The 22849-nt window shown below is 54.9% G+C and overlaps 1 protein-coding gene across 3 annotated transcripts; it reads right to left on the minus strand.

Annotated features, from left to right (window-relative positions):
* Positions 1–162: 162 nt before the first annotated feature.
* SLC66A2 (solute carrier family 66 member 2) lies at positions 163–22752 on the minus strand. 3 transcript variants are annotated; one of them, XM_084888057.1, is made up of 6 exons: positions 22685–22752; positions 22038–22358; positions 17559–17692; positions 13689–13742; positions 4708–4924; positions 163–1933 (listed from the first exon to the last, which is right to left on the minus strand). In XM_084888057.1, exons 2-6 carry the CDS (start codon positions 22238–22240, stop codon positions 1723–1725), a joined length of 819 nt encoding a protein of 272 aa, XP_084744183.1. In that variant the 5' UTR covers positions 22241–22358; positions 22685–22752; the 3' UTR covers positions 163–1722. The 3 variants fall into 3 exon arrangements, with proteins under 3 accessions (XP_084744183.1, XP_084744184.1, XP_084744185.1); XM_084888058.1 differs by lacking the exon at positions 13689–13742 and having other exon boundaries at positions 22038–22693; XM_084888059.1 differs by lacking the exons at positions 4708–4924; positions 13689–13742 and having other exon boundaries at positions 22038–22700.
* Between the last annotated feature and the right edge of the window lie 97 nt (positions 22753–22849).

Consider the following 22849-nt stretch of genomic DNA (forward strand, 5'->3'; position numbering starts at 1 on the left):
ATGTGGGGTGTCAGTCCAGCCCAGGGAACTTGGGCATTTCTGAGCAGAGGCCAGTGCTGAGGGCTGGACCTTCCCCGGAGACCCCAGAGGTGAAATAAGAACACAAGACCCATTATTCACTGTGCCTTGGGCCCCACATGGATTCCATTCACGAGGCCATGCTCAGTCCTTGAACAGTTTATTATTGATTTAAAGTCGCTGTATGGAAAGAACCCTGAGCGTCCCCACACATGGCACATTCGGTCAGCACTACAGTCATTGATACTTTAATTTAGAGATTGCTACTACCTACTACAGACATCTCCCTTCATTTTTTTAAAAATAAGTATTTTAAAGCATTTTACAGGCCAAAGAACTAAGCAGGATCCTCAAACATTCAGGAGTTTTTGAGGAAAACTCAGGAGGAGGAAACAGCTTCAAATGCGTCTCACCGGGCCCCGCAGACGCCTCAAGTGCTTTGGCACCAGCCACAGACAGTGCTGATAATGCAAAAGAGCCGCCCCTCCACCCAGCAGAAGGGAAAGCAGTGCCTGTGGGAGCCACATGGAAGCATCTGGAACACTTGGCCTTTGGGAGCCTGGGAGCTGGCGCAGGACTGGCCTGGCTGAAGTGCTCAGATAATACTGAAAGGGGAACAGATGTGGGGACGAGGGTCAGACCAGTGACCTCACCACCGCCACATGCAGCGAACATGGAGAACCATGCGGACGGGAGACGGCGGGCAGGGGTGCCCACGCCAGGCCACCCCGGAAGGTCACTTCAGGCCCACCAGCTCACTGTGTGGGTGTGGGGCTGCTCAGCGTGCCCCCGTCCTGGAAGGTGGACATCCCAGGCTGTGCTGCAGATGTGCGCACTTCCCAGGAAAAGGGGGGAGAAACCGCTCGCAGCCCGCTCAGCCCCAGGCCCTCAGGGAGCCTCCATGGGCCGCTCGCACCCTGTCATACCTTATAGGACTCACGGGGAGAACTCCAGACTCTGGTTCCGACACCCCTGAGCTTGCTCTGGCCAGTGCCCAGCTGACACGGACATGGGCTTGTCCCCTCGCCCCCAGCGGGAGGAGACTGTAACAACAAGGCCTCTGGGCCCCCTACCGAGCCCAGGGCAAGGGCTGAGTCCCGAGTCCTACAGGAGGCCGCTCTGAAGGTGCCCGGGCAAGGCCACTCCAGCGAGATAGACCAGGACATGGGTCCTGTGTGTTGGTGTGGCTTCTCTTCCACGTGGACACAGGATCCGGGCCACACGCTCTGTGCCCGGCCCATCCTGGCTCAGAGTGCCCTCGCCACATGCTGTCCAGCAGCACGTCCATCCTCAGCTGTTCTGACCATGGGCCCTGAGGTGCTGGGGCCCAAGCTCTCCCAATGCTGCTTCTCATCTGCACCCCGGGCCCGGGTTTGCGGGACACGTCCAGGCTGAGGCACAGAGAAGCCTCACCACGACCTCTCCTGCAGAGGCCTGCTTCGCCGTCTCCCGGGTTTTCGAGCGTCTCCCAGGTTCCGCAGGTGCCCTGAGAGCAAGTGAGAGCGAGACCTGCTTTTCCGTCACCTTGAAAACATCCACAGCCCCGCCCGTAGGGGTGACACCTGCCAGGCCGTTCTCCAGCGAGTGAGTGCAAACACGGCACTCGGGCCCCACCTGTCCACCGTCCCAGGGGCCCACGCAGGACGACAGGTGGCCAGCCGGTGCCTGCAGCCAGCCGTCATTTGTCTTTGTCCTCCTGGTGCCTCACAGGGCCTTGGCACTGGTGGAGTGCACTGCATGGGGGGTGGGCTTCGGGGGGCGGCGGCGGGAGAATGCGTAGGCCTGCGCCAGGATGGCCAGGTCCACCATCACCTGCAGCAGGCCGCACACGGAGAACTGCAGGGGGGCTCCGTTCAACAGGAAGTATGCCATCTTGAAGGTGTCACCACTTGTCCACATGAGCACCATCTTGATGCTGCAGAGACACAAGCCAGGGTCGGGGGGTAAGCCAGGGTTAGGGGGCAATCCCAGGTCAGGTGGCAAGCCAGGGTCAGGGGACACCTGGGCCCCAGCCTGTCCTTCCCAGCCCTCCCACCCTCACTGTGAGGTCACTCTGTGTGTAGACACAAGAACAGGAAGGCCCTTCAGCGGGGGACCCTCAACCTCTGGGCAGGGACTGGGCCGGCACAGGGCAGGCCCACAACCTCACAAAGGTCTAGCCTTCCTGGCTGCAGACGCTGTGGGCCCCTGGGGAGACGAGGGAGGGAAGACCACCACTTGCTCCAGGGGCCAGCCCGGCAGGGGCAGCAGCACCCAAGAACTTCAGGAGAGCGGCCCACAGCCACAGGGACCCACAGAACTGGCATCGTAGGTCGTGACTCCCGCCTAGATGTGCGCTGAGAGCTGCAGGAGGAGCCTGGCTGGGAGGGGGCGGCCCTCTCACCTGGAGCCCCTCTACCCTGGCCCTGGAGCCCCCAGCCAGCACCTGGTCTACAGCTGTGGACGGAATGATCCCGAAGGTGCAGTGTCAGGAGGAACCTGACAACACCCTACCCTTCACATATGCTTTGTCCACACTGAAATCAAAGTGGAGGACAAAAGCACAGCACCCCACCCCACTGCACACCATTAATGCAGGACTTTCCTCCACAGAAACACACTCCCCTCATCAACTCAGACACCGCTACACCACTCCCCAGTCTGCAGGTGTGCCGACTGCTGTATGCACAGGTAGCATGCTCAGCTTTATGGGAAGTGTGTTCTGGAAACATCAGTACAAAGACACATCTGCAGTTCTCTCTCCTTAGAGGTCTCCAACGAACTCTAGCTTATAATTCTCTTTCCGAAGTTAGGCTCACACTGGAGCCACTCAGATGCTGGGGCACCATCGGGGAGAGGCGGAGAGCTCATCCCACAAATGCAAAAGGAAGCAAGTGCCGGGCTCTCAGCTCCTAAGAGCCACCAGCCGCAGCCTTGGTCAGGCAGTCAGGGGCCATAAAAGGGACGTGCTGTGAACTGAGCCAGACCTCACAGGTGCAGCGTGAGGCCTGGTTTGCTCAACAGCTAGCACTGAGGCTCCCAGGAAAAAGGCAGCTGCCCCCCACCACCGGCACCCTCACACATGCCTGCCAAGCTCTGCCCTGAACAAGACGACGTGAGCTACATGGCTCCCTTTTCACAGAGGGAACCGAGGCACAGACAGGTTTAGCGACATGCCTAACGGTTCACGGCTAGTGCTTCTGGAGGGCAGGAGGGGTAGCGGGGGCAGAGCACAAAGCTGGAGGGGCCCCAGGACCACCTGTCACTGTCCTGGGGCCGCCCGCCTAGTGCCGGTGGTGCCTCTGGGCCCTGAACGCACAGGTGCACTCCTCACCCGGGCAAGTGCAGACGTGAGGTCATCGCTGGGCTGGACTCTGTCTGACACACAGGGACATTTTTAGCTGCCCAGACGCCTCACCTGGCCTCAGCCCTCAGTCAGCCACTGCGTGGGGACAGGAACCCAATATCCTTGCAGAGGCCCCTCGACCAGCTGCCCATGTAACAACTCAGGAAGGACAGGGGCACTGTAGCCAAATATTAACGAAATTCCTCCTGCCGGGGCCCCTGAGAATCTGTTCAACAGAGGGACTTTCACCAAGCCATGAATTCTGCTCTTTCTGAAGCAGGCACTGTGTACCCTTACCCTCAGTGATAGTGTGGGTGGGTGGGTGGGTGGATGGATGGGCGGGGAAGCCTCAGAGGCGCTGCTGTCACTGCTCAGCATGCCAAGGATGTCCTAATGGGCACTAAGTCCAGAACCTGGCCACTGCAAGCAGATCTGTTTGGCCTTGTCCTGAGCATGGAAGTTCCACCCAAGGAAGCCCCACTCCAGGGAGGAGATTCAGCCACCGCAGGGTCCTGATAGTACGGGAAGCCCACCCCAAGCACAGGGAACCTTGCAGACGGGGCCAGTGAGAGTGGGAGGGGAAACTGTCACCTCCCAGGCCCCAGGATGTGTTTTCCCAGCTCAGGCTGGTGACCTGGGAGCTGGACTCTTGTCTAGTTCCCCTCACAACATCCCCAGCTCCCTGCACCTGACCCTCCCTTCCCCCACCCACCATTTTAATCCCTGCTCCCATGACCTCATTTTGACACCACCACCCCCTTTGCCTCTTCAGCTGGGCTGCCAGATCACTATTCCTAAAATACCTCTCGCCTCATCCACGGCCTGTCCGGCAGACAAGATAGTGCCTCCCAGACCAGTGCCCGGGAGAGGAAAGCCAGACGCCTCACCTGTCCCAGCTTCCTCTCAGGAGCCTTCGGCTCATGCCCACCTCCCAGGGCCCTAGGCCTCCCCCTCCTTCCATCCATCAAGAGCTCTCCCAAATTGAAAATCATGACCCAAAGGAGGTCTGTGTGACCCTGGGTTAGACAGTGGGCTCTTGGATTGAAACCTTTGGGGCTGCAAAGGAAAACCTTAGGAAATTGCAAAGGTGACCTTCAGGATGAGGAAAACATCTGCAAATCGTGTATCTGACAAGGTTCTAGTACCCAGAAAAACTGAAGGAACTCTACAACTCAATCATAAAAAGACAAAAGAGCCAACTTGTAAAACGGGCAAAGGATCTGAGCAGACCTTTCTCCAAAGTGGCTGTTTTACAAATGTAACCGAGCATAAAGCACAGCCAGATTTGTACCCATTTGACTTTTCCAGGAGGTATGGGCACCTGGTGCCAAGGGGGACAGCAGCAGTGACGCGCGCCCACCTACCTCATGCCCTCCGTGGACTGGTAGATGTGGTTGCGGTACAGCTGCGGCACGCCCAGCATGGCCTCGGTCAGCACGGCCAGGAAGCCCAGGCTCTCCACAAACAGGGCCGAGTCGATGGACAGGTAGGTGACGTAGCCCGCGATGCCCGTGAAGGCCAGCACGCACTGCAGGTAGTCCGCAAAGCTGCTCCAGTGCCAGAAGTAGTGAGGGTCAAAGTCTAGAGGGAGAGAGACGTGAGCCAGACTTCAGGTCAAGGTCAGTGTGAGGTGAAGGATGTGAAATGAATGAGGAGATGAAGGTCAGTGTGAACATCAAGATGTGAACTAGGTGAGGAGGTCAAGATCACCATGAGGCCCCGCCGGCATGGCTCAGTGATTGAGCATCGACCTATGAACCAGAGGGTCACAGGTTCAATTCTCGGTCAGGGCACATGCCTGGGTTGCGGGCACAATCCCCAGTGTGAGGCCTGCAGGAGGTAGCCTGATCAATGATTCTCTCTCATCATTGATGTTTCTATCCCTCTCTCCCTCTCCCTTCCTTTCTGAAATCAATAAAAATATATTAAAAATAAAAAAAATAAAAAGATCACCATCACCATGAGGAAGATGAATGTGAGCTATGAGGATCCAACTGCTCTCAACCAAGGAACTTCTGAGGAAGACTTCATACGGATATTAACTCAGCATGCCATAAAGCAGGGGTCTTCAAACTACAGCCCGCGGGCCACATGCGGCCCGCAGAGGAGTCTGATCCGGCCTGCCAGGTTTTTTGGGCAGTGAGCGCAGCCGAGGTGTTACAGTAGGAATTAGTAGTTCATATAGTCCGGCCCTCCAGCTCTCTGAGGGACCGTGATCTGGCCCCCACTTTAAAAAGTTTGAGGACCCCTGCCATAAAGGATGCTAAACCGGTCAACTCACCCTAAAATAGTACTGATAATCCATATAGTGCAGGATCATTCCAGAACCTCTGGAATCTCTTTCCTGGGTTAGAATACCTGCTCTTCCCTGCCACAACTTTAGATTAATCGTGTGTCTCCATTTCTTTAGATGTAGAAGATGAATCATGTTACTGAGCAAGTCGGGTTGTTTTAATGATTAAAGTAGTTAATCTTCTGAATCCCCTAAAGTGTCCGGCCCTTAATAAAGGTCCTGCGAAGATATATAATTATCATCACTACAACCCGAGTGGCTAGAATATTACCGTTGGCTTGACAAATGTGTCCTGCAGAAACCAAATGTGTTAGAACTCACAGAAATCAACAAATTACGTTAAGTTCATGGGCTGTGGCAGGTCTTGGGACAGAGGCAGCGTCGGGGACTGTCGGGGAAATGGAGGGTGTGAAGCGACCAAGCCTGACCAGGCCCTGCGGTTTGCAGAGTCTGGAGCCAGGGCGCCTCGCCAGCAAAAAGGCCCAGCAAGGCCCACACGGGTGGGCGAGGACAGGAGGTGCCGGGACTGGTCGTCCCGGAAGCTGCGAGGAGCTGGAAGAGGGCGTCTCAGCTGCACACGTACCACGTGCCCCCGGAGGCACTCGGCCGGGAAATGGGAGGAACGGAGTCAACAACGCACAAGTGGACTCACCGCGAACTGCATCCCAAACATGTGGAACCCAGATCCGCCATAACCCACACGCTCCAGCCGCACCGGCCCAGGCCATGTCCACACGTGAGAGAACAGCTTTCCGTCTGGACACTCGCCTCCAGGGCAGGGGGGGTGGGCGAAGGGACCCCTTGCTGAAGGCACCCCTTCCCCGCCTCCAAAAGGGCACCTGTTCTTCCTCAGGGTGACCCCGGGCCCTGGGACCCCATGTCTGAGGACGCCTGCTGCCCCCGGCCCCAGCAGGACAAGGAGGTCTCGTTGTGGAAGGTTCTCAGGGACACATCTGTCATCACCCAGCAGCTGGGACCTTAAAGGGCAGAGCGATTTTCCACACCAAAGGGCTCCGGCATTCGAGAGTTCCATCCCGATGAAGGAAGAGGTCTCCTAGAACTCAAGACACTCATCCTGACGACAGTGCAGCGGGCAGAGCTGACCCCTGGGCCAGGGCTCACGGGGCCATCTACTCTGACCATCCCAAAGGGACAGCCATGTCCCTCAAACCCAGCCCCACGTGGCAGCCATAGTGAACAGGTGGTCTGGGCATGAGATGCCCGGCTCCTGGGTCCATGGCCGGCAGCCCCTCACAGGCTCGGACCCTGTGCCAGCATCAGATAGGCCGGGCCGCTCACACCTAGCCTCTCACTCCTCCTTTAACAGAGGGAGAGTGGGGGCCTTCAGGTCAGGCAATAGGCCGGCCCCCCACACCCCAGGCTGCCATCTGAGACCATCACTGACCACCTCTCTAAATGGACGAGGCCAAGACCCAGGATGGGGTGGGTAAGGGGCACATCTGGAGACCAGTCCTGCCTGAGCCCCCGGTCCCACCCCTTAGCTGAGCCGGCAGTGTCTCTCTCCATCTGGGAGGCCCATCTGCAGGTGCGGGCCCCCCTCCAGAGGGCTCCTATGTCAGCACCTGAAACCCCAACCACCCCAATATGGGGGGCACTGCGGCAGAGTCACTGGCCAAAAGGGACACACAGGATTGGGACCTGAACCCTGACGCACTGCCTCTGCAGATCCGAGGATGAGAGGACCGTGCACAGCACCCCGCCCCGCCCTGTGACCTCCCTGGGCCTCAGGATGGCAGCGCCCGCCCCACCCCCTGGGGCCCTGTGAGGCTGTGTCGTCACATAATTCAGGAGGTCAGGACCCTCACACAGCCTGCAACAGCAATCCTTGCCCACACACCTCAGCCTCTCTGAAGAGCCACATGGACAGGTGCTGGGCCCCCAGGCAGCAGTGAGACCCTGCAGCCCGAGGGGCCCCCAGACGCTGTGTGAGAGGCAGGGAGGAGAACACAGCACGGAGGATAAGCCCATCCCTCAGCTGGGTGTCAGTGCTGGTCCACGGAGGGCCAGCGTGTCTCTGCTCGGCATGCTCCCCAGGCTGACGAGAGCGACAGAGCCGCGGTCGCTCCGAGGGGCAGAGGCAGGAGAAAACCCGGTCCGCAGGAGCTCCTGGCCTCCCAGATGGTTTCCGGTGGCCCATCCTCGTTACAACTTCAGGATGTAAACCCCACTGATGACACAGGTTATGCAACCGCTGGGCTCCAGCCCAGGCAGCCCACCAGCGCCCCCATGTGGCCTGTCCCCACCAATTCAGGCTAAGTCTTTCCAGCTCAGAGAATGACATCCCTCCAGTGGTCCAACCCTGGTCACCGACGGAAAAGGCGTGGCTCTCCCACAGTGGCAGCTCTCAGTGGCCATGGCAACCACAGAAACCAGCTGGAGACAATGGGGCCTCCACGTGCCCCACTTTCACAGCTAGAACCCCCTCGGGCATCCCTGCTCTCACAAAACCCCAGGTGTCCCCCCTTTTTTTAAAATATATTTTATTGATTTTTTTTTTTTTTTTTTACAGAGAGGAAGAGAGAGGGATAAAGAGTTAGAAACATCGATGAGAGAGAATCATTGTTCAGCTGCCTCTTGCACACCCTCTACTGGGGATGTGCCCGCAACCAAGGTACATGCCCTTGACCAGAATCGAACCTGGGACCCCTCAGTCCGCAGGCCGATGCTCTATCCACTGAGCCAAACCGGATTCAGCCCCAGGTGCCCCTTTATTTTATTTTATTTTATTTTTAAAAATATATTTTTATTGATTTTTTACAGAGAGGAAGGGAGAGAGATAGAGAGCTAGAAACGTCGATGAGAGAGAAACACCTACCAGCTGACTCCTGCACACCCCCTACTGGGGATGTGTCCGCAACGAACGTACATGCCCTTGACCGGAATCGAACCTGGGACCTTTCAGTCCGCAGACCGACGCTCTATCCACTGAGCCAAACCGGTTTCGGCATTTTTTTTTTTAAATATATTTTTATTGATTTTTTTACAGAGAGGAAGGGAGAGAGATAGAGAGCTAGAAATGTCGATGAGAGAGAAACACCGACCAGCTGCCTCCTGCACACCCCCTACTGGGGATGTGCCCCCAGGTGCCCCTATAGGCGCCCAGAGAGCAGAGGGCTCAGGCCACCCACAGCCCCCTCCTCTCCCACAGGAGCTGCCTGTGGACCTCGAGCCCCTGTGCCCTCCCAGCCAGCTGGCCCCCAGACACCTGAAAACGAGGGGGAAGGTGCGAGCGCTGAGGCTCTGAAAAGGCCACCAGAGAGCGACTCCCACACCAGTCCTCGGCTCCAAGTGGCCTCTCAGGATGGGGACCAATCATTGGGGCAGGCCGGCTGGTAACCACGTGGCCAGCAGCGCGCTCTCACATCAGGGTCACACCCCAGGGAGGAGGACAGGGGCTGGCTCCAAGAGGGCCTCCCAGAACCGTCCCATGGCCCCACGCCTCCGGTGTAGCTGTGACCCGAGATAAGAAAGGCCCCGTGCCAGGGTGAGCCAGCCGCCTCCCGGAACTCGCCCCACGTCTCCTCTGTGCGTCTGAGGATGCAGAGGAGAAAGAGCTCCCGCCAGTCCTGAGTGCCTGGGCCCTCAAGGAGGCGAGCCCACAGCTACCCTGAACCCACACACACCTGCCACGCAGACACTTGTGGGAGCTACCTTCCGACCCCGATAAAAACCACGGGGAGTTCCAGGTGACGAGGTGGGAGCAGCAAAAAATAACCAAGGTCCACTTCTCTGGGGAATCCGAACGGAATGCCCAGCAGGGAAGAGGGACCCAGGCTGGTTAAGGAGGAAGCCACATCTGAGTCCTGGTGGCCAGGACAGCAGACCCCAAGTAAGCCACTCCTCCGGGCACACTGCAACCGAAAGGACTCCCGCGTCCCCTTCGTCTGTGTGTTCAAACCCGCAGGGAGAGACAGGTGAACCTCCTAGTTAGGCAGTTCGGCGACGGAAGCAGGAAGACACTGGAGGGCCTTGGCAAGGGGTCACCCCAGCTGCAGAAATTAACTGAACATCCGGGATCCTGGAAACCTGAAGAATCACCTTCCACAGTGACAGCGAGGGAAAGTCTCCCCACCTGGAGCTAAGGAAGCATCCCGTGTGTGCACACCCCAGGCCCCGTTCAGACGCGCCCGCCTCCCTGGCGGACCCGACGAGCAGGGCGCAGGGCGCTGACCCGCGAGGGCACTGAGTGCTGACGAGGCTGCCGGGCACAGTGCTCTGTGGGCAGGAGATGCCCTGACCTCAAAGGCTGGATGCGGAAAACACGGAAAATATCCTGTTAATAATTGCTAGGGTGGTTACAGGGTCAGGTGAAAGTATTTTGGTAAAAAGCAGATTAACAGTAATTCACCGGTTTCTTTTCACTTTTCTAATGTGCTACCTGGAAACCACGCACACGGCTGCTTCCCGGCTGGCACTGTGTCTCCGCTGGGCAGTGCTGTCCAGCGCTAATGAGGCGCCGACAGCCGAGCCCAGAGCTCTGCCCAGGTCCTCTGGAGACCCAGGACCTGTGAGTGAGGAAGTGCAAGGGCGGGTCTGAGGGGACCCTCTCCTAAGGAGGCGAAGCCATGAACCTGCTGGGGCCACAGCGGACGCGCCGGCTGCTCTGGCCGGACATTCATTGTGGTTACAGAGTGCAAGTCCCTGCTTTTAAGAAACAGACACTAAGTAGTTGGATGTCATCAGCGTGGAGTCAGAACAGAAAACCAACCGAGAAAACACCACCACCAAAGTTGGTTCTTTGAAAAAAAAAAAAAAATCAGTAAAATTGACAAGCATGTAGCTAGAATGACCAAAAGAGCACAGAGAAAGAGAGAGGAGACTCAAATTACTACCGTCAACAACATCAGTACCAACATCACAGAAACAAAAAGAATTACAAGGGAGCACTAAGAACAATTGTAATCCAACAGGTTAGATAACTTAGGTTAAATGGACAAAAAACAAACAAAAAACAAACAAAAAAAAAACTATTAAAACTAACTGGGGAGCCCTGGCTGGTTTGGCTCAGTGGATAGAGCATTGGCCTGTGGACTGAAGGGTCCCAGGTTCGATTGGCACATGCCTGAGTTGTGGGCAATATCCCCACTAGGGGGTGTGCATCATTGATGGTTCTATCTCTCCCTCTCCCTTCTTCTCTAAAATCAGTAATATATATATATATATATTTTTTTTTTTTTAAACTAACGGGAAGAATCTGAAAAACTGAATAGACTTATAATACATAAAGAGATTGCCTTAGTAATTTAAACACTTCCCACAAAGAAAAGCCCAGACCCAGATGGCTTCCCTGGGTAACCCACCAAGCATTTAAAGAATTGATAAACTTGTGATGAGCAATTAATAAGCCCTGGATATGTAATGTATAGTATAGTAAACACAGACACCAATATTGTATTATAATCATTAAACTTGCTTAGAAACTAAAATGAATTACTCCAAAAATAAATAATTATGTAATGAGATATTAGTGCTAACTATCACTACGATGACAAGCATAACACGACACATAGATGTATAAAATTAGATGTACACCTTAAATTTACATAACGTTGTATGTCATATTTCAATTTAAAAAGTTTTAATAATAAAGCATTGATACCAATCCTTCACAAACTCTTCAAAAAAAAAAAGAAAGAGGGAACAGTCCCCATTCCCCACTCACTGTATAAGACCAGTTCTATCCTGATACTAAACCCAAAGTCATCACAGGAAAAAAGATCAGTACCTCATAGGAACATGGACACAGAAATCCTCAACATATTCCTAGCAAACAGAATCTAGGATTTTTTTTTTTTAATATTTTATTGATTTTGTACAGAGAGGAAGGGAGAGAGATAGAGAGTTAGAAACATCGATGCGAGAGAGTCATCGATCAGCTGCCTCTTGCACACCCCCTACTGGGGATATGCCCGCAACCAAGGTACGTGCCCTTGACCGGAATCGAACCCGGGACCCTTCAGTCCCCAAGCCGACGCTCTATCCATTGAGCCAAACCGGTCCCAGCTAGGAATTTTTTTAAAAAGATTATATATCTTGATCTGATGGGATTTATCCCAAAAATGCCAGGTTGGCAGAAACCGGTTTGGCTTGGTGGATAGAGCGTCTCGGCCTCCGGACTGAAGTGTCCCAGGTTTGATTCCGGTCAAGGGCATGTACATTGGTTGCGGGCACATCCCCAGTGCGGGGGGTGCAGGAGGCAGCTGATTGATGTTTCTCTCTTATCAATGTTTCTAACTCTCTGTCTCTCTTCCTTCCTCTCTGTAAAAAATCAATAAAATATATATTTTTTAAAAATGCCAGGTTGTGCCGAGACCGGTTTGGCTTGTGGATTGAAGGGTCCCAGGTTCGATTCCGGTCAAGGGCATAAACCTTGGTTGCAAGCACATCCCCGGTAGGGGGTGTGCAGGAGGCAGCTGATCCATGTCTCTCATCGATGTTTCTAGTTCTCTATCCCTCTCCTTTCCTCTCTGTAAAAAAATCAATAAAATATATATATTTTTTTAAAATGCCAGGTTGGTACAACATATAAAAATCAATATAATATCGATATCTGTAATAAAAGGGTAATATGCTAATTAGACCAGATATCATTCCAGATATCCTTCCTGATGAAGCTGGGGCCAGAGGGAAGCCAGCAGCCTGGTCCCAGGTGACTGAGGGAAGCCAGTGCTGGCAGCTGAGGAAAGGAAAGCTTACTCTTGCATGAATTTCCATCATCAGGCCTCTAGTGTGTGTGTGTGTGTGTGTGTGTGTGTGTGTGTGTGTATAATATATATATAGACTGTCCAACCAGTAACTATAATGTGCAATGACCACCAGAGGGCAGATGCTCAACACGGGAGCTGCCAAGCTGCAGTGACTTGGCAACAGCGGTTCTTGGATGACACACCTGGAACCAGAAAGGAGGGAGCCCAGTTCTGGGGTGTGTCATCCGAGAACCACCCTCTCGGAATCTAGGATCCCTCAGGGGATGTTGGAAAGCTGGTTTCGGCCCCACAGGCCAGGCTGAGGGACCCTACCTGCAAGAGGGACCCATTCACTCCACAGACACAGTTGCAGCGCTGCCCCAGGTGCTGCCGCCAGGGAGGGACTGCAAATAGTTGGCTCCAGGGCATGTCTGGCCTGTCTCACCGAGTCCCACCCCGCTGGCCACCTTCTGATTAAATTCCTTTTCATCTGCATGAATCCGTGCACTGGGCACTAGTAGTATAATAATGGAATAAAGGACAAAAACCACATGGTCATCTCAACAGACACAGAAAAGCATTTAACAAACTTCAACATCCTTTTATGATAAAAAACACTCAACAAACTCGGAATCGAAGGTGCTTGCTTAACCTAATACAAGGCATCTATGTGAAATCCACCATACTCAATGGAGAAAGGCTAAAACACTTTGTCACTAAAATCAGGAACAAGACAAGGGCATCTACCCAGATCACTTCTAGCCAGGGTAACTAAGCAAGAAAAAGAAATAAAAAGCGTTCAGATTGGAAAAGAAGAAGTAAAACTATTTGCAGATGATATGACCTTATATATAGAAAATCCTCATGTATCCACTACAAAGCTATGAGACCTAATAAATGATTTCATCAAAGCTGTAGGACACAGATCAATATGCAAAAATCAATTTTATTTCTACCAAGGAGCAAATGAACAGTCCAAAGTGAAAAAAACAAATCCATTTACCATGGCATCAAAAATGATAAAATATTTAGAATACATTTAACAAAAGGACTCCAGAACGTGTGCTCTGACCGTTCCTTTTTTTCTTTCTTTCTTTCCTTCCTTCTCTCTCTCTCACAGACCCACACACAGAACACGGCAGGCTTCTAGGTGCTGCTTCATGCTTGACAACAGCAGCTATGGGCTGGTTAGTTGACGGAAGTCATGGCCACACGTGGTAAAATGAGTCACATGCATGGTCAGGGTACAAGCACAGAGGACAGACATGACAGAGCGGGACAAAGCTGCCATGAGATGACACACTGAAACACAGGCGTGAGCGGCCTCATGCAAGGTGGTACATACCCAGATATGACCGCCTGGGGGTCACTTTGACTTCCTCGTCCTTATTATCTGCAGCTACATTTAAAAAGAGAGAGAGAAACAGAAAGGAAGGAGAGACAAAACAGACGGGTTTAACGCAGATAAGCAGCTGTGTCTCTGGCCCTCTTTGCACGTCTTTCTTTTAAAACCGTTGGGACGGGAAGACCACAGGTTTGGGTGTCTGTGCATCAGGAAATCTACCTTTGGACTGTTTCTCTGAACCTACCCTCTTTCCAAACAAGTGCCTGGAATAGGGGGAGGAAATGTGGGGCCAAAAGTGAAAAGCCACCCCCTCTCATTTGCCTGCTAAGGTCGGAGGTGGGGTCTGCCGTCACCAGATCCTGCCTCTGCTCCCCGGACACTCAGCAGTGTGTGGAAGGCCGCCGAGAGGGCTGCTTGAGAAAGCTGTTTTCAGAAGACATTCCCCAAGAGCTGGTGCCACACATGCCGGTGAGAAGCAGGGAGACGATGCTACATCCCACCGAGGTGACCAGCCCAGTGGTGCTGACGGAGGGGCGATGATTCCAGTCCGAGGCACCCCGCTCCTGCCCCTCCCCGGCCAGCAGCCCACTCCCACCGGAGACCTCCCAACTGTGCACCGCCCGGGCAGCCGTCCAAGACCCCGGCAGACACCACGGGGCAGAGAGGCAGCCGGTGGGGTCCCTGCAGGCAGGAGGGGGTTAAGCAGACGATCAGGACTCTGGGGAGTCACTGTGATCACAAAGCAGAGGTGGATCAAAGGTTGTGTCATCTGCCGCAGGCAATGGACTCACCTAAAAATGGAAATTGGCAAGTGAACAGCTAAAAGCAAATACCCTGTTTCCCCGAAAATAAGACGGTGTCTTTTATTAATTTTTTTCTCCCAAAGTTGCGCTAGGTCTTATTTTCAGGGGATGTCTTATCTTTCCATGCGATAGGTCTTATTTTCGGAGGATGTCTCATTTTCGGGGAAACATGGTACCAGCCCAGCTGCCAGGACTCGGGGACAGCAGAGGAGGGTTTCACAGCACCACACAGGTGGCGGCCCCTCGCCTCCCCGGCCTCCCTCCCCTGCACCGCCCCTGGATCTTCCGGGCTCGGCCCACCCAGAGTCACGTGGATTTCCTCAGCTTTTTCTTCTATTTCTTTAATTTAAACCAAGTTCACCATTGAAAGGGAGGGGGGAAGGTAGGAAAGGGTGGGTATAGGTGAGAACTCAACTTAGCTTCCGTGCAGTTCAGATGCAAACAGCCTTTGCCCTTCCCAGGTCCAGGCCAGGTCAACCCAGCCCAGCAGAGCCGTGCACGTGCTGAGCGACAGGGCACAGCAGGGCAGGGTGAGGGGCACATGGGGGTTCAGGGTGGGAGGAGGCACAGCCCTCCCTGCACAGCATCAAGCTAACTAAGGTTTCTTGGCTGGAAAGCGACATGATCAGATCTGTTTTGGAAAAACCTCTTTGTGTGGGACAGACTGGAGGAGACAGAGGTTAGAAATGTTTAACAATGCTGTCCTTCCACAAATCTGCCCCAAACCCACTCCAGTCTCCTCCGTCCTCACAGCTCCCCACCAGGAGGGGTGTCTGTCCATGTCCCCAACTGGAGGGGGGGGGGGGGGCCACACCCCTGTATGATTTCCAAGACTAGATCTTCAAAAAGACACAGTATCTACCCAGTTCTCTCCAACGCGCCCCTTGAAACCTGGGCTATGTTGTGTGGACGCCCAGGCCACGTGAAGAGGCCACATGTGGACAGTCCAGCAGAGGGGGGGGGGGGGGAGAGGAAAGAGAGAGAGAGAGAATGAATGAGTATCAGGGCCACCCCTGCAAAGCTCTGCCCTAAATGCAGGTTCCTAAAAACTCGGTTCCACTCACTCAACTTGTTGGCAAAATTCAGTTCCTGTGGCTGGAGGACTAGCTCCGGTCCTTGCTGGCTGTAAGTGAAGGCCATTCCCACTGAGAGCACGCCCCTCCCCCACTCTCAAAGCCAGCAAGGGTCAAGTCCTCCGTCGTCCATCTGTCCATCCATCCCCACGAAAGGACTTCCTCTTTCCTCTCCTGTGATGTCATCGGGCTCACCTGACAACCAAATAAGCCCCTTCGAGGCCCTCCCCACCTTACCCACCTCTGCAAAGGGGGTGACCACTCCCAGGTGCCCATCTGCTCACCAGGGGAGGTCATGTGTTACAGGTCAGACCCCAAGCCCAGGTAACAGAACAGAAATATCCCTTTGGGAAGAGTCTACATGGAACACTGGAAATCGGAGGGCCACCATCCCTCTCTCATCAAGAAGCCTTCTAAGGGAGGTCTCCAAGGCACAGCCCGAGGGAAGGGGAGTGTGCAGGCTGAGGAGGCACGCCTGCCTTTCAGCGAGGTCACACCGAGGTCCCCGCCCAGAGGCCCATGGCCTGAGGCACGCACACCTGCTGCACCTGGCAGCCTGCATATCACACACTGCAGCAAGGCCACACGCTGCTCTCAGGTTTCAGAAGCAGAAGCGGAGGCGTGCTGGGCACACACGGCCTCTCCGCCCTCCTGCGTGAGGCTGGGCTGCCCTGAGATACCCCACTCTGCCCCTCTGCAGCCGCCAGGAGGTCCGGGCCAAGGGAGTGGTGAGGGTCCACGGGACACAGATCCCAGAGAGAAGGGGCAGGAGCCGTGGGAGCAGAAAGGCCTTGTCCAAGAGAGACTTAGGGCCCAGTCAGTGCCTCTCCTCCTAAAGGGCCCTTTCACTGAGCCCTGCTTCCGAGGCAAGACCAGCTGCACAGTCAGCACCGGCTCTGGGGTGACTTACCAAGTCACAACAGGGGGGTGGGAACAGCTCTGCAGAGGAGAGAATGGCATCAATGGGGAGAAAGCACAGAACATGCCAGCCTGGCCAGAGTGGCTCACTGGTTGGACATCGACTTATGAACCAGGAAGTCATGGTTTGATTTCCAGTCAGGACACATGCCTGGGTTTGGGGCTCAATCCCCAGAAGGGGGCACGCAGGAGACAGCCAATCAATGATTCTCTCTCTCTCCTTCTCCCTTCCTCCCTAAAATCAATAAAAATACATTAAAAAAAAAAAAAAATAGGAGCTACACCAGGGGAGAAACCACTCCCAGGGAAATGTGACCACCAGGGACAAAAACACAAGCAAGACCCCCGAGTCCACAGACCTCCCAAACTGAGTGCGAGCTGTCATGCTTCTAGTAATTACAAGAAACCCAGAGGTAAGCATTAACCCTCTTGTGCACGAGAAGCCCACCAGGCTGACGTTCAGACAAGGCAGCCAGCCCGGAAGGCGCTTCTCCAAAGGAAAAGGCAGAAACAGGAAGCGAGACTGCGCTCCGAGAGCCCAAGAGTCCGGCGGCGGCGGTGTGAGCTGACCGGGGGTCCGTGCTGCCCAGCCCGTGCGTCCAGGCGGGGAGTCACCTGCACCACCAAGTCCTGGCTGGGGGCATTCCCAACAAGGCGTGTGCGAAGATCCCCGTGCCCTCGGCTGTGGGGAAACGGTTTTGCACACAAGCCTCGCAGAAAGTCAGAGGTAACACTGCCTTCTCCCCGATGTCCTCCTGACCTGGTCCAGCCAGAGAGGAGCCCCGCTGGCCGGGCCTCTGTCCCATTCGGGCTCCGCAGGCGGCGAGCTCCCAGTGAGGAGCAGAGCGTTAGGACCAGGTAATAGCTCGCCCACGCTCGAGGGAAGAAACTCTCCCCGTGGACTGTTTCCCACGGCAATGGCTAAAGTCTTGTCCCATCCTGCAAACACCTTCAGTTCCAGTGCCCCGCGGTGAGACAAGCCGCTGGGGCGATGCTGAGCTGCAGGGGCTGTCATCCCACCTGCAGACCCCTCCTGTGGTGTGAGTGGCTTCAAACCAAAGCTGCCGACCACCCACCTGTAAAGAAGCGGCGTTTGACGTTGAGCTCGTTGGCCACGCGGACCTCGGTGCACAGCTTCAGCATCAGCAGCATGGTGATGATCATGACGATGCTCTGCCAGAGCAGCGGCGACTCGAAATGCCTTCCGAACCTGGGGGCGAGACACCGCGGCTCAGGAGGACGCCCAGGCCAGGGGCCTGGCCCACGCTCCCCGCCCAGTCCACCAGGGCCCGACAGCCACCTCCCCCGCAGCTCCAGACTCCATGGTGGGACGGACAGGACGGAGCTGGGTGCAGTGGGGCTGGGGCACTGACTGGAGTGGGAGGGAGGGGCGGAGGGGGGGAAAGAGCTGAGGAGCCAGGCCCAGGTCAGGAGAAGGTGCTTTCCCAGCCAGAAGCAGGCGGTCTGCCAGGGGCGGGTTCGTGCGCACCACAGCCCCAGGCCTTCTGGCCTCAGTGAGCCATGGCCTCAAGACCCCTCTTCTGTGTGTTGCAGATGTAACCCTTAAGGCTGCTGGAGGAGATTTCTAGTCATTTCTAAGAACTGGTTCCCACGGACTGCTGAGTTGATCCAGAAGATGCACTCAGCCATAGGTGAAGGTAATAGGAGGGACAGTGACGGTTCCATGTCAGACTAAGCAGGCGGCATCAACATAAAGTCAGTCAGACCAGCGACCCCTCCACCAAGCTCCTTTCCAGCTATAAGGCTAACAATGTGCAACCTGGGGCCAGTTGCATTTTCTAAATGTTCAGCAGGAAAAATGACCAGAGAAAAGGCGGAGAAAATATCAAGTTTGCACGTCTCCTTACACGACACACCAAGAATCAAATCTACACGAACTCAGTGTTCACAGTGAAAATGAGACCATTTAACATGAGTGACAGGGAGCACAGGTAAGAACTTAAATGATTTTAGGTTGCAGGATGGCTGAGCAAGAAAAATTTCTAAAAGCACAACTTTCCACAAATGATACACAAGTGACAAAACAAACATGAAACAAAGTCCACTAATAATTTTTTAAAGCTAAACAAAATAGAAAGATACCTTTCTTACTTATGGAATCACTTTAAACTTTTTCTTCCTGAAACGCTTTTTGTTCCTTAAATATAGTCTGTGCTGGCAGGTATGTCACAACAGCACTGTCTCTCCTGCCGAGAATGTGGGCTGGCACAGCCTCCTCCATTACAGAGAAGCCAGTCGAAGCGAGGTCTCCCCTGGCTGCTGCGTACACTGGTCTCGCCCCGAGGGAAACACACACTGCAGAGGCGTGCCATGTTCTGTCAAGTCCAAGCGAAAGTTTCTACAGGGAACACCCTCTCTGCCTCTCAAAGTAACAAAATATATGTATCAAGTGGAAGAGAAGTTGTGTTTCTACTTCTCTGTGTGGCCTGAGTGCCATGGCCATTAGTAGCAGAATGTTACCACATCTCTGATACAACGTTACTAAATCTTCAATACAGTGTTGGTGTATTTTCAAAACAATGTTACTGCATCTCCGATACAGTGTTTCATCCGATAGGGATGGGGCTTGAGAACTACCTCCATAAATGCATGAGTCTCTGCAGCACCATCCATGCACCCTGTCCCCCTCCTTCCCCCTCATCTCTACAAAATTACTGGCCCGCAAACATTAGATCCAAGAAAGCAGCTAGTCCTTGTCCTGACTTCTAATACCACAAAGGTCAAATCCTGTACATCAGCACGTTATGGAGTAGAATCTGCTGAATGCTAGTTTTGCAAAAGGATGGTAAGAAATAAGGGCGTAGGAGTTCCCCAAGTTTTCAGAAACCTGGTTTTGCATAGTGTGGTCAGCCTCTCCTGTAGGGCCACTCACATCCTGGCACCACGAACCTCTCAGGGCTCCCCAGGAGGACTGGAGCTCCAAGGACTGTGGTCCCCGCCTGCTTTGGGAAACACACCCTCCAGGGGTGCTAACTGCAGCACTGTTCGGGTGTGGACCCAGCTCCCGCCTGGCCTGGAGCCTGCCACAGCCCCTGACCTGTGCTCTCCCTCCCCACCACCTACAACCTAGGTGTGTATGGTACAGCCCACGTGGTGCTGCCACCAAAGTGCCAACAGAAGCATCTAGCCCACTGTCTGGCACATAGGAAACCCTAAAAAAAATCTACTAAATTAAACGGACTGCTAACTAACCCAGGAAGCCTGAGAGGGGCACAGGAGTGAGCGGAATATAAGGGAGCAACTGCTTTGCCCTCCGAGCGGTGGGGTCTCAGGTGGGCAGAGAGGTGCAGGACAAGATGTCAATGGAGGCCTGCCCTTCTGCGGGTATGAAAGGCAGAAAAGCACACCCCGAGGCCAACGCACCCCTCCTTGAGGAGGGACCTGCACCTCTGCAGGCCCTCCCTTCTTCTCACACGTTTCCTCAGCCTTCCAGAGCGCTGACTGCAGGAGCTCCGTGTGTTCTCATGGTAGCCAGTGAGTGACCCAGGGCCCCTGAAGCGACCCAGGACAGCTCAGGGTGCTGACTCTACGGCAAAGGACCAATCGGATGTACAGAAATAGTCTTGCGCCGAAACCAGTTTGCTCAGTGGATAGAGCGACGGCCTGTGGACTGAAAGGTCCCAGGTTCGATTCCGGTCAAGGGCATGTACCTTGGTTGCGGGCACATCCCCAGTGGGGGGCATGCAGGAGGCAGCTAGGCAATGTTTCTCTCTCATCAATGTTTCTAGCTCTCTATCCCTCTCCTTTCCTCTCTGTGAAAAATCAATAAAATATATATTTTTTTTTAAAATAGACTTGCCAGTGGACCAAGATTAGAAATCCATAAAGGCACCCCATGCTGCATGAGGAGAGAGCTCAAGACTTTCTCAAAGACTCAGGCCCTGTGGTGAAGGGACAACACTGGGGTCCAAACACATCAAATGCCAGTCACACCCAGAGGCACTGACAAGACAGCCTTCAAGAAGCTGGTTTAATTTCTGACTCCTCCAAACCAGGTGTGTATAGTCTGTTTTCTTTTCGCAGTGTTGAAGGACAAGCATACGGAGGGGCAAGACCTCTAAATGGAACTATTTTCCCATAAGGTAATCCAACTCCGGCAGTTCCCGCCACGGTTGGAGAAAACTTATTCCACGATAAAGGGCATACTGCCCCTCACCTGACACCGTGCCTGGGCCCGGCTCCCAGTACCCCAGCCCCCCAATGCGCTCAGTCAACAACAGCGTCAGACAGTGTTTCATCTGCTCCTGTCCAAGCTCAGCCTTCGGGTCAAATTAGCAAAGGGAAGAAGGGGCCCCCCTCCGCAAAGGGAAAGGAGGAATCTCCAAAATGCCGTTTTCAACTTGCACTAAACAAAAATAAGCCCCTGCTACCCCTCCCTGAAAAGTGGGCTCACCATGTGACAGACTCCAGATGTGACAGACTCCAGATGTGACTGACTCAGGGCTCACCTTTTTAAAAACCCCAGACAGGAGCAAAACTAACACCAAGGAAAAGTGAGTCAGAGTGGGGCAGGGCCTGGGCTGGGCAGATGCACAGAGCAGACGGAACTTGTAGGCTCAGGGCATTCACATCTTCATTATGATGGTGATTTGGGGGTGGGGGCTTGTTCATGAAAACTCATCGAATTTGGAATGGCAATTTTATTTAATGAAAATCATACCTCAATACGACTGGCTTAAAAATCACGATTACTCAAACAGTGATCAAAAGTCCAAAAAGGGGGCTGAAGTCCCCCTCCTGGCCTGGCACCAGCCCTCCCCTGAGCAGCCTTCCTGCTGACAGAGCCATCTGGGACCTCCCAGGCTGAGGAGGCAACGGTCCAGATTTGGAAACCTTAGAATGAAGCTGTGAGACCTCTTCCCATTTCCTCTGAACATTCACCCTCCCAACTGTGACTGGCTTTCGGCAACTGTTAAAATTAACTTCAAGTTCCTTACTGGAATGCAAATGATAAAAAAAAAAAAAAAAAAGAGGAAGTTGGGCTGGGAGGAGCAAGAAAAAAATAGCCTCTCAAGTATTAGCCAGAAAGTGGACTTCCTATTCAAAAAATAAACAAAACCCCACACCCCGAGAAAGCTGAAGGGGGTGGCCCCATCAGGCTCAGATGTCCCCTCCTGAGCGCTTGCTTTACTGGCCAGCGAATGCCCTTCCCACTGGCCACTGCGTTTTGTTCCTCAGGTTCGTTTGCTCTGTTGTTGACTCTCCCCTAGTGCCCCGTGCAAATTCCTTGAGGTCAGGGACCTGGGGCAAAGCAACTGACAGACACACCTGAGAGACAAGGTGGGAACACTCAGACCTGAGAGACCACGGGGAGATTGTCCACTCCGACCCCACCATTTTCCCTGGGAAACCGTCTCACCTATTTCACCACCTCCCTCTCACCAAGTCCAAACACCTTCCTGCCCCTGGCCTCCCTGGAGGAAGCCGGCCAGCTCTCAGGGAGCCAGCCCCAGAGAGAGAGTGAGAGAGAGAGAGAGAGAGAGAGAGAGAGAGAGAGAGAGAGAGAGAGAGAGAGAGAGAGAGCCCTGACTTACCAGAAGAGGATCCGCAAAATATTGGCCACCAGGAGCACCAGGCACACGTAGGTGGAGAAGCCCTCGGCGTTCTGAGTCCTCCGGATGTCCCGGTACTGCGGGATGTAGGGCACCACCCCTCCGAAGACCATGGCCCCGGCCGCCCCCCAGGAAACCAGCTGCTGCAGCGGGACCAGGAGCCAGTCCAAGCCTTGGACGTCCATCGCCGAGCCCCGCGCCGCCCCGCCAGCGGCTGGCGTCCCCCGGGCCGCTCCCCTCCGCTCCGCGGGCTCCTCCGGGAAGGCGCGCGGACTGTCAGCCCCACATGGCCGCCGCCGGAGCCTGGCAGGGGAGGAGAGGGAGAGAGCTGCGGCCGGGCCTCGGGCGCGGGGAGGCGGCGGCGATCAGCGGGGACACCCGGCGGCACGCGGGGCGCCCGGCTGGGGCGCGACTCCCGCCCCGGACACGCGCGCTCAGGGCGCCCGGGGCGCGCGCAGCGGCATCGCGGGGGGTCGGGGCGCGGACGCACGGCCCCGGGGGCGGCGGGCTCGGTCCGGAGGAACTCGGTCTCGGAGACGGATCGGTCCCGGGGACCCGTCCAGTGTGGCTCCCGCCCCGCGCCCCGCGCCCCGTCCCACGCGCAGCGCCGGTCGCGCCCCGGGCCTCACCAGCCGCGCCGGCTCCGCCCGTCCGGCCGGCGTCCGTCAGGCGGCCGGTCCGAGCCCGTGGCCCCGCCTCCCCGTAACGTCACAATGTCAGGCCCCGCCCCCGCCGCCCGGACGGGCGCCGGCGGGTCCTAGAGAACGAATGGGGCCGGGAAGGTGGGACCCGGA

Source organism: Pipistrellus hanaki, assembly GCF_964339955.1.
Source record: "Pipistrellus hanaki genome assembly, chromosome: 6".
In the NCBI taxonomy this organism is placed as follows: Eukaryota; Metazoa; Chordata; class Mammalia; order Chiroptera; family Vespertilionidae; genus Pipistrellus; species Pipistrellus hanaki.

What these genes read in the sequence shown, in the direction of transcription:
- SLC66A2 (XM_084888057.1), bottom strand. Translation starts at nt 22,240, where the DNA reads ATGGACGTCCAAGGCTTGGACTGGCTCCTGGTCCCGCTGCAGCAGCTG. An exon ending in CCCCAGGCGGTCATATCTGG is followed by an intron (nt 4,925 to 13,688) that starts GTATGTACCACC and finishes CTCTCCCTCTAG; the next exon opens with ACTTTGACCCTCACTACTTC. An exon ending in CAGTCCACGGAGGGCATGAG is followed by an intron (nt 1,934 to 4,707) that starts GTAGGTGGGCGC and finishes GTGTCTCTGCAG; the next exon opens with CATCAAGATGGTGCTCATGT.